The sequence below is a fragment of the Euphorbia lathyris genome, chromosome 5, assembly GCF_963576675.1.
Source record: "Euphorbia lathyris chromosome 5, ddEupLath1.1, whole genome shotgun sequence".
NCBI classification, from domain to species: domain Eukaryota; kingdom Viridiplantae; phylum Streptophyta; class Magnoliopsida; order Malpighiales; family Euphorbiaceae; genus Euphorbia; species Euphorbia lathyris.
Window position 1 is genome coordinate 22,964,718 of NC_088914.1, and position 11,543 is coordinate 22,976,260.

The window sequence follows — 11,543 nt, forward strand, 5'->3', positions numbered from 1 at the left end:
ACGTCCCAATTATTTTGATTTCAATTCATTTAACACTTTGATTTACATATTGGTAAAAACAAACATTTAATCGAATTTTTCATTCGATAATCAAAACAGAAAACTATTAATTTCTGAAACATATATATACATTTAATACAAAACGATTTTAAACTATTTAAAATCAAGTGGATGTCGGGCCGAGCCCGAGAGCGGGCTGCTGCCGATTGGCAGCAGCCCTTAGGGCACGCGGGACGCCGCTGCCTTGCGGCAGCGGCGCCCCTGCGCCGCACGCGGCTGCTGCAGCGAGGCAGCAGCCGCGCGACAGCGGCCAGTCGCGCCGTGAGACGCGACTCGGCTGCTGTCGTTATATATATTTTTTTTTTATTAAATATATATATATATATATCAGTTCTAAAACAATTTTAAAACGATTTTCAGAAATAGAAAAAACTACAATAGATTTCCGTTTTATCATTTAGAATTAATAAAACTAATTTTATCAACCTAACTATAAAACTAATAGATTTTGTTATAATAATTATCAACCGAAATAATTAGGAACATAAGCATAATCAGTTTTAATTAACAATTAATCAAAACTTTATTTATCTTTAGAATTAATTAATCAAAACTATTTGTCAATTAATCCTAACCATAAATATTTATTCAATCCTATTGAAAACTTCTATATTTTCATATATGAAATAACGGATTTAACGATGGCTCTGATACCACTGAAGGAAATTAGGGCTAAGGTATAGCAGCGGAAATATAAAAATTTTAGCCTATTTCCTTTTAACCATAGGATCCGTTAGTCGTTATTTCATATAAAGAGGGATAAGAAGGAATACCTTTCGATGAACAATCTACCGTTGTTAAAGAAGCGCCCATAATTCTTCTCCGAGGTTCCAACCGCAAAGTAGAATACGGTGAGGTTAAGATAAAATCAACCCTTATGAGATGCAACCAAATTAGATTGCCTCTAATTAACCAACACAAGATCAAGGAGAAAGAGGGATGAATAAGATTAATCAATCGATGGGATGCCGTATGAATTCTTGTCCACGAACTAGGGGATGGGAATTCTTTTTCTCTCTCTAATTAGCAATTTCGAAAATCACTATAAAGGGGAGGGATAGGCTTAGTCGAAATTCCTATAGGGAGGGGGTATATATAGTTGCTTGTATCTAAACCCTACTTAGATAGGAATAGGTTACTTAATATGAATCCAATTCGGAATAGGATTCCTAATTATTATCTCACTATATATCTAATATATTTAGGATAATAATAAATAACCTAATTGGATAATAATAAGAGTATATTAATCTAATTAAAACTCCTAATTTAATTATCTCTTAATTAATTTAATTCATAATCCTAATCAAATTAGGATTAATGGAATAAAATTAATTCCTTATTTCTATATATAAATTTCGGCCCCCTCCATATATTTGGGCCTTACTGGGCTCAATTGGGCTTCCATCTATTAATCATATCCATCTCTCTTTTGGTTCCAAGTCTTATGTGTGATCCATTAGGTCCTTACTACTTCTGGCCGTATGCAACTATTAAATTAATTTCTTCAAGAATTATATTTAATCCTTGCATAACGGAATGATGTACGGAGTATGTTATAGGCAAGTCTGTAATCATTCCCCCAGAGTCCGTTAAGAAGACATGTTGATTCTGTCGTTAACCATTCCGTATTAGTTACGGTATAATACGATCCTTTATCAACTACATCCTTGAACTGAATCTTATGACTATGGGTAATGTCAAGTCACATATAGCGAGACGTTCGTTTTACTTGTTCTTGGCCGAGTCAACTCAAAAAGATAGGTTAAGTGAAATCCGTATTTCTACTCTTAAGCTACCACCTTGCAAGGGTTTAGAGTCGAGTCTTCCACAAGCGATCCTTTGATGTATCTCCCATTAATCGGGAGTGATAAATGCTCAATCCAATTTATAACTACCCTGAAATTACTTGATGTGACACCCAACCTTTGCAGTTCACACCCCAGAGTCATCTCTGTTAAGGATCGTGGGACCGCAGGAACAAAGTCTCACATTCAGTAATTCAGGATGACCAATTAACATTCTTTTGAGTCTGAGGATTAGTTATACCTAGTAATACCAATGAGATGAACAGTTGACAAGGATGAATCTACCCATCCTGTTATCTCAAGTCGGATCCCCAATCCTAATGAACAACGTTTCACCGGATCTATGTCACTGTCCAGATATCTATATATATGAAGCTTGTGAGATCAGGTTTCTGTCGGACAGAAGACATTGTTACATACAAGTCTCAACTGTGATATATCAATCCTAAACATATCACTTGACTTGGGGTGGTTTTAAGTTTATTAGTTTATTATAAAGTTTTGTCTCACTTCATGCTTGTATGAACACTTTATAATCACTTTAAACAAACTTACGGATTTCCTTTTATTAGACTTTATTTAGTGCTTAAAAGGGATTGTCTTCATATAGTTATAAAACATATATCTTATTAAAACAAATGATATAAAGAACAATTCATTTACATTAAGTTTGTATCCTGCAACAATTGACTATAGGACACTAAACCCCAACATACTCCTACTTGGACTAAAGCCAATTGTTTCTAAAACTTATCCCAGTAGAAGTTAAATGACGATCATGTATTCTCTGGGTTAAAGGCTTTGTCAACGGATCTGCAACGTTGTCCTCTGTGGGTACTCTTTCTATTCTCACATCTCCTCTAGCCACAATTTCTCTAATGATGTGGTATCGCTTTAGGTAGTGCTTGGATGCATTATGAGACCGTGGTTCCTTTGCTTGCGCAATGGCTCCATTGTTATTACAGTACAGAGTAATGGGATTGACAATGTCAGGCACCACTCCTAGTTCTGTAATGAACTTTCTAATCCAAACTGCTTCCTTTGCTGCTTCCGCAGCAGCGATGTACTCTGACTCGGTCGTAGAGAAAGCTACGCTTCCCTGCTTGGAACTTTTCCAACTGACCGCGCCCCCATTTAGGATAAACAGGTATCCTGATTGGGATTTAAAATCATTCTCATCTGTGAGATGACTAGCGTCTGAAAATCCTTGTATTTTCAGATCTCCTTCTCCGTACACTAGGAACATATCTTTAGTCCTTCTCAAGTACTTAAGAATGTTCTTGACGGCAATGCAATACTCGTCTCCCGGATTCCCTTGGTAACGACTCGTTACAGATAACGCGAACGCTACGTCAGGTCTAGTGCATAGCATAGCATACATAATCGAACTGATCGCGCTGGCGTACGGGACTACAGCCATGCGTCGTTTGTCATCATCAGTTTTAGGACATTGATGATTGTTTAACTTTACTCCATGTACCATGGGTAAGTTACCTCGTTTCGATTCAAGCATGCTAAACCGATTTAGCACCTTTTCAATGTATGTAGCCTGTGAAAGACCAAGCAGTCTACGCGATCTATCTCTGTAGATCTTTATACCAAGTATATAGGCTGCTTCACCAAGGTCTTTCATTGAGAAGTTACCAGATAACCAAATTTTCACCGATTGTAATAGAGCAATGTCATTTCCCATTAACAGTATATCGTCCACATATAGTATGAGAAATGCTATAGAGCTCCCACTTGCTTTCTTGTAAATGCAAGCTTCTTCGCAATTTTGTTCGAAACCAAATTGTTTTATGGTTTCGTCAAAACGCTTGTTCCAGCTTCTAGATGCTTGCTTGAGTCCATAAATGGATCTCTGAAGTTTGCAAACTTTATTTGCATCCTTTGATATGAAACCTTCAGGCTGCATCATGTATACATCCTCAAGCAGATTTCCATTTAGGAAAGCTGTTTTCACATCCATTTGCCAAATCTCATAATCAAAATGAGCGGCAATTGCAAGCATGATTCTGATACAGGAACAGGACGCACTCCTTTTTTCCTCGCTTATGGGGCAGAAGCAATGGCACCATCTGAAGTCATCCTTCGCTCCCCCCGACAAACCAGTTTCGTAGAAGTCGACAACAGCGCGGAGCTCAGGGACCCCAACGACCGACTAGAGGAGGAGCGCCTTAATGCTCTATTGCATATCACGGCCCATAAGCAGAACATCGCGCACTATCACGATAGAAGAGTTCGCCCCCGCACTTTTCAAGTCGAAGACCTTGTGCTCAGAGACGCCGCAGCTGCATAATCCCCATTAGCTCAAGGGAAACTCGGCCAATCATGGGAAGGGCCGTACAAGATCAACACTGTTCTCCACAATGGAGCTTACAAGATCGCCTCTTTAGACGGGATGGTCTACGACAATAGCTGGAATATCCAAACATTAAAAAAATATTATCAATAGCTTGTACACGAGAATTATGGTTAATAAAGATGTTTTCGTCTTTTCATCCAACAATCCCATATTGTTAACGATTTTGAGCGAGCAGAACTCTATCGCGTTCTCCACCAAGAAAACATTCAAATGTTGTCATAAGGCTCTTCGAGCATATCGAACGCCTCCTACATCGTCTAACAATCCCATATTGTTAACGATGTCGAGCGAGCAGAACTCTATCACGTTCTCCGCCAAGAAAACATTCAAATGTTGTCATAAGGCTCTTCGAGCATATCGAACGCCTTCTACATCGTCTAACAATCCCATATTGTTAACGATTTTGAGCAAGCAGAACTCTATCACGTTCTTCGCTCCATATAACATTCAAATGATATCATAAGGCTCTTCGAGCATCTACACATAACGTTCGAATGTTATCATAAAGCTCTTCGAGCATCCCAATATAGCATTCAAATGTTATCATAAGATTCTTCGAGCATCCGAATATAACATTCAAATGTTATCATAAGGCTCTTCGAGCATCCCAATATAGCATTCAAATGTTATCATAAGACTCTTCGAGCATCCGAATATAACATTCAAATGTTATCATAAGACTCTTTGAGCATCTCGACATAACATTCAAATGTTATCATAAGGCTTCTCGAGCACCTCGAACGTTTGCAACGTCATCCGACGTTTCCTATATCAATAGCGATTATCTTTTCTCGCTAACTAAATTTTCTCCATATTGTAATACCGTCGGCATAAAATTTTTTGGGAATCTTCACAAACAAAGCGGATAGATTCAGATAGACGCACAAACTACATAAACAAGGTCAACTAAAATATCAAAACGCTACAACAAGATCACTCCTGCTACAAAGAAAGCCATTACAAATACACCTATGGCTGAAACAACACATACACAAACCCAACATTCATTCAGGTAGACCGAGGACAATCAGGGTTCGGGATAGCTTCCTCATCCATCAAATCTTGATGCATCGCTCTCCAGTCCACACACTCATCGGTATTATGGCCGTTCTGCCTATAGTATAAACAGGCTTTGCCCACATGTGTCACACGGTGATTAGGATTAGCAGGAACGGGACCGAGACTACCCTGCCTCGCGAACTCCAAGAAAACCACACTTCGAGGTTTGATAGGATCGACGAACGTCGGTCCATACGGACGTGTCGGCGAAGCATGGCGCCCTACTCGTCGCTACTCCGTCTCATGAGGCAAGTTAATCACCATTTCCATCTCATCAGCCAAAAGCCTTTTTATCCAGGAAGGATGCAGATTGAGCACCGGAGAGACAGTCTCATCAGGCTGGAGATACCCGATGCCTTCATGAGACCACATTTTCTTTTCTGTCGAAGAGAGCGCGCTAATAGCTACCTCACAGGAATCGGTGACGGATCCAGTGTAGGGAACGGAGTTCTCACTCTCCACTTTCCTCCGTTGAGAGAACGAGTCCCGGTTCATCCAAACAGGGGACGAATACCTAACCTTCCTTTCCAAGTCGCGCTCCTCAGACGAAGGACAATAGACGTAGGGATGTGGCATCGTTGATATTACCTTTTGCACCTCCAACACGCGGGCTGGATCGACAACGTCCCGAAGCGACATTTCTCCGAGAAGATTAGTTAAATAAGAAAAGGAAGAGAAGAAAGACAGATTGCAAGTCCACAAAAAATCCGGCTCCTATTTATAGCAAGAAGGAGAGAGGACGTGAAAGACATCACAATGAACTCCAATCAAATCAACATACAGAATACATAATTAAAATACCACAAGATCACAAAAAAGATTCAGATTGTACGGGTCATCATTACATCTTTGAAAGCAAAAGCGAATGAGCAAAATACAACTGCCTACTATTTCTTCTTGAAACGACCACAGAATTCGACAGCCTTCGCCTGGGCAGCTTTGTCATACACATTTGGAGTGAAGATCACCTCCGGAGGAACCTCATACCCGGCAGAGTGAGCAGCGATGATCAGCATCATACGATCCAGCTTTATAAGTTTCTCCTCGCGCTGACCAGCGAAAGCACGAAGATCAGCAGCCTCCTTCCGCGCAACTTCCAGTTGTTGCCTAAGGGAGTCGTTCTCCGTGGACAGCAGTTTCGCTTGTCCCATCTTCTCCTTCAGGTTCTCTGCCACTCGGCGAGTCCACGCAACAGCCATCCTAAGCAACACCCGGTAAGCACAAATCTCCTCGACATCCTGTGTCAACCTCTTGGAGAGCTCCACTCGACCGGCCGTCTCTACTTTTAGTTTCTCGGGCAGAACGGTAATCTCGGCCCCACGACGTTCCAGAAGCTCCCTGGCAGCTACCAATCTCTTACTTGCATCCTCTAGATCGCCAACAGATCTCTGCAGAGCGTTTTTCATGTCACGAAAGACTTGATCATCATTAACGCACATGTCAAAAACCCTGGTTGCATTCTGGATAGCCTACATAAAATAACACAAGTTAAATCCGAAAATCAAAAAGGATAAATCTAAGCAAACAGTGCGGATAGAAAAACCCACCACACCAAGCGCCGATAAGGTTTCCAAGCCCAGGTTCATTTTTGAAACCCCCTCCATTCGCTGGTGCTCCCCGGGAACCCTGGCAACACGAGCCATCGCCCGAGCTAGATCGGAGGTCATCATATCAGAATGCACCGATAAATTCATGACATAGTCCCTGAACTTGGAGATTTTCATTTCCATCCTCTTAACCATTTCCGGATGATCTCCTACCCGATCCGGCACATCAGCAGACAGCTCGGTCCCGCCATCAGTACAGGACTTCCTGGCACCCTCGCTGGCCCCAGCTGCATTTTTCCCGGTAAGCTCTTCACCGGTCCCAATTTCATCAACAGATTTCCCCGTATCCCTTTTTCGTTTTCGAACAAGCACCCCATGATTCGGGCTCCCGCCTTTTTCCTCTTCAACGATGATCACCTCCACATCGCCCTCGGGCTCCTTGGCAGCTGGATCATTCACGGGAATTCCTTGCAGGACGTCGACTATTCCGTCAGCATCTTCTCGCGCATCAAGAACCCCTCCCATACTCTGCACCACTTGGTTCGCATCCTCGAGCGAGGAAAATGAGGCCAATGAACCCGAAGCTCCTCCGAACGCCTCATCAGCGGTCTTCAGACCAACACTGAATTCGTTGGGGTCAAAGTCCATGCTGACACGGGGATCTCCTAGACCTGCAAAGACAGAAGGAAAAAGTACACTAAGGCATTCCGAATACACAACAGAGCATTATGTGCGACGAAATTCACAAAACAAGTTAAAACCCCAGCCCCTCACCTACAACGGCAACATTCACCGAGATCGCCTCCAGTTCCGCCAATTCTCCAGCCTTGAAGTTATATCCCCGTTTCCATTTCTCAAAATCTGCAACCGACCACCCCGAAAGTTGAGCCATCCGCCATTGGTTCCAGATGTAGTAACCGGCGGCCAGGAAATGACGAACTAACTCATCTACATCCTGCTTATGATCCTTATCTGACGGGAGATCTTTTAAGTATTTCACTAGATTCTCCTCTGATGGCAGCTTCGGGCGGGTTTTCAGCCATCGACTAGAGTCCATGGGGTCTTCGTTCCATACCACCCTAAAAGGAAAGTCTCCGTCGAGTTTCCTCACTAGGAAATAGCGGTGCCGGTATTCAGATACTTTATCTTTCAAACCACCAATCACTTTGAACTTCTGGTGGGAGAACGTAACATGTTGAGATCGGGGCCCTTTGCTTGGTTTAAAAAACTCACGAAAAACCAAACCTATTGCTCAATACCCGGCAGATCGACACAAAGAATAGAAGGCCACCATCATTCTCCATCCGTTCGGATGTATTTGCCCGGGGCACAGATCGTATTCCTTCAGTACTTCTACAAAAAAGGCAAGGAGCGGCAGCCGCATCCCCGATTCAATTTGCGCCACCCGCAGAGTGAGCTCGATTTTCTTCGCCCAGCGCAACCAATTCATAGGGTTTCTCGAGTCGATATACCGCAGATATCGCCGGTAGGTCCGCCGAGACGATTATACTATATGCATCCTCCACCAAAAAGGATTCTGGTCTCTTAGGACGCTCGGCTCTCTCAAAGCGCTTACCGTCGATATTAGAAGTCCCAGGAGATCGAGTCCACACCCTCTTGTGCATTTTGTCGTAAATCGCGGCAAGGGGCCGCTCCTCGGTAATCAAACCCTCTGGCACAACCACTGCCACCTCTAGAACGCCGGCAGCAATGCCTCCGGCAGGCCGCTCGACGGTAGGCGGCGGACGAGCGACAGATTTCTTTCTTTTCTTCGCCTCACCGGCCACTGTGCTAGTTTCACTCTCTTTTTCCGCTCGCCTTTTTCGCGATACTGTTCACGTCCGCGAAGCGTCACGAAGCGTGAAGTCACCGGGGGTAACTGGCGGCAGTCTGCTTAGGGCTCCCCGTGAAGAACCCTCTGACATAATACCCCTCCCCAGAAAAGACGAAATTAAAAAAAACACAAAGCCAAAGCCAAGACAATATACGACTAACCTTAGGAAAGAGTTACGACAAACTGACGTAAGGAATCTCCCGAAGAACAACGATAGTCAAATGACCACCAAATACGCAGAGCACGAACAAAAGAAGGTGGGCCGGCACGATCGCATGAGGAAGGCAGAACCCACAAAAATAAAAAACGACGGCAAATACTCTCCCAAAGAAAATTTGAGGAAGAAATAAGAAACTTTCTACATACCTCTTCTACTATTTATATCAAAGGGGTAAGGGGCGCCGGCACCGCGTATATTTTCGAGAAATATTTACGGCGCATTTCGGAGGCATTAATTACAGACGCAATTAATATGGCGCTACAAACAAAAAACGCATGCAGCAATCCCAGAGGTCTCTTCAATTAATCCGACGAGCTCTTCTTACAGTTGTCCACCATTATCTAGGCAAGAAACAGTTGCAATCTCAAATCTTCTCGCATAAAATACTCGAAATGACTCTTCGGCGGGGGGACTACATGATTCGGGATATGAATAAGGGCCCCAAGGCCCCAAGGCCCGAGCACCCTCTATAAATACACAGCTCATCTGGGAAGTGAAGGGTGGGTAACTCTTTCTAACTCTCACACATTTGATTAATATACGCTCTTGAGCTACTAACTGTCTTGATCGTCGGAGTGTCCGCAGGGACCCTTCCCGGCGCAGAGACGAACGTCTAGAGCATCGGACCTCTTCGGAAAGGGCTCGGATCACTGTATTCGCATTCCCAGATTACTTAGTATCCACATTTGAAGCTGCTACCTCCACAGCTTCTGAAATAGCTATTCCTAAACTTCCTAGGCTTGAAGGATCCTTCTGCAGGATTTTCCACCCTGACTCCGTAACAGTTGATGGTGATGGATGAACTTTTGCACCTCCATCATTAACCTACGATATGGTTTCTGGTTTCTGGTTTCTGATCATATGATGCATGAACTTGCCACACCTATACAAAGATTCAAAATCAATGTATGAACTAATTAAGTTTAGCATTTGAACAAAAAACAACTAATGGCAGTAATTTGTAGAGAAACAGTAAATTTCAACAGTGATTGATTACATGTTTCAAAGGCAATTTGACTTAAATTATATTAATAACATAAGAGATTAAAATTAAACTGCAATTGATAAACATCTGTAACATAAAGGAGATTCTTACCTCATAGTCTAGGCCAAATAAGCTGCAAGCGAAGGCCAAAGAACTTCCCCACTAGCCAGCACCTGTTTCCATCACAACCTTTTTTTATGCCTTGTTGTGCATTATAGAAAACTTATGGAACTGCAGTATTGGGCTTATGTGATAAAGCAGGGCTGACGCCTTCATATTTGTAGTAAATTTTAGAGTCGGATTACACTCAAGAGTATATATGTTCATGCTTGTCAGATGAATGAACATTCAAAGTATTGCGTGCCCATTCCCATACCCCAAGTAGTGAATCGTAATGAGGCTAGTGGAAACAAAAATTATATGCAAGTTCTCTAAGCACAATCAGCTCCTCCAAGAAACTGCCAATTGACTTCAGAGTACAAGGTACATGCGAAAACATTATATTAAACGTTAGATGCAATGAGCCCTCAAGCAAAAGAGGAATTAGATAAATTGTAACAGAACTAAGTCTTAAGACATACATGGAACATGGGAAACTGAAAGACCTTGTATTGTGATCTCAACCATCCTCACTTAAACATTCAAGCTTATTTTTCAAAAAAGAACAAAAAAGAATCTGAAATTTAGTTCAACAAACCTGAGGACAAAGATGCCAACTATATCAAATATCTTTCCCTAAATTTAACAATGGCTTTTCAAGCTAGACATTTTATCAAACAGAAACAGAGTGCCTAATCAGTAAATGAAGAAAGTTGAAACTAACAGCCAACTGTTTGTCACAAATTAAAAGAACCAGCTTCATTCATCATACCTGACTTTTACTTCCATCACTCCTCTGCTCATTCTCATTTCGATAGGACGATGAACTCCTAATTTAGAAGTAAAGATTTACCAGGGAAATGAATTAGCTAACTTATGTGCAAATGAGAGCATGTAAAACCCTAATTTAAATTCAATCACAATAATAATAAAGAGATAGAGATATAGGTATAGCAGAAGGGATGTGATCAAGGGCTATTCTAGTGCTGGAGAGAGCTTACTGGACGTATTGAGGAATCCGATCAGTGTCGCTATACACAGAGATGGAGACCAGCCACAATAGTTCAATCTAACAAGGGCGAAACTTATGTTCTGAGATTTTAAGTGGGGATCGCAACTCTTAGGAACCTAGCAGTTCTCTATGTCCCACCAGACTGACGTCTTGGCCCACACTTACTACGCCTCAGGGCGTCTCCTCCAGCGGAAGCTATTGCTCAGGTCACATCTCCGGCCATGGCTATGAATAACAAGGGTTGTGGAGGCTTAAGAAAGCATCAGTATCACACAGTCGGTGTTGGCGCAAGAAAAAGAGTGGAAACGGGTCTAGGTTAGGGCAAGAAGAAAGAAGAAGAGTAAAATTAGGCGCAAGAAGAAAGTGCAAATGCTGACTAATTTTTTAATTAGGGTCGGTTATTCCAATAACCGACTCTTTAGAGTCATTGGCATTGGTTTTCTTCATAACAGATACTAATGACCTATTAAATGGGGTCGGTTAATTGCCAAACTGACACAAATGGTATATATTGGAGTCGGTTGTTACAAACAACCGACTCCAATGACCTTTAG

General features: G+C 42.2%; 1 protein-coding gene across 3 annotated transcripts; it reads right to left on the reverse strand.

Annotated features, from left to right (window-relative positions):
- Positions 1-4,938: 4,938 nt before the first annotated feature.
- LOC136229596 (uncharacterized) lies at positions 4,939-11,322 on the reverse strand. 3 transcript variants are annotated; one of them, XM_066018487.1, is made up of 7 exons: positions 10,979-11,322; positions 10,750-10,807; positions 10,460-10,524; positions 9,990-10,347; positions 7,614-9,776; positions 6,840-7,510; positions 4,939-6,761 (listed from the first exon to the last, which is right to left on the reverse strand). In XM_066018487.1, exons 5-7 carry the CDS (start codon positions 7,894-7,896, stop codon positions 6,180-6,182), a joined length of 1,536 nt encoding a protein of 511 aa, XP_065874559.1. In that variant the 5' UTR covers positions 7,897-9,776; positions 9,990-10,347; positions 10,460-10,524; positions 10,750-10,807; positions 10,979-11,322; the 3' UTR covers positions 4,939-6,179. The 3 variants fall into 3 exon arrangements, with proteins under 3 accessions (XP_065874559.1, XP_065874560.1, XP_065874558.1); XM_066018488.1 differs by having other exon boundaries at positions 10,460-10,575; XM_066018486.1 differs by lacking the exon at positions 10,460-10,524.
- Between the last annotated feature and the right edge of the window lie 221 nt (positions 11,323-11,543).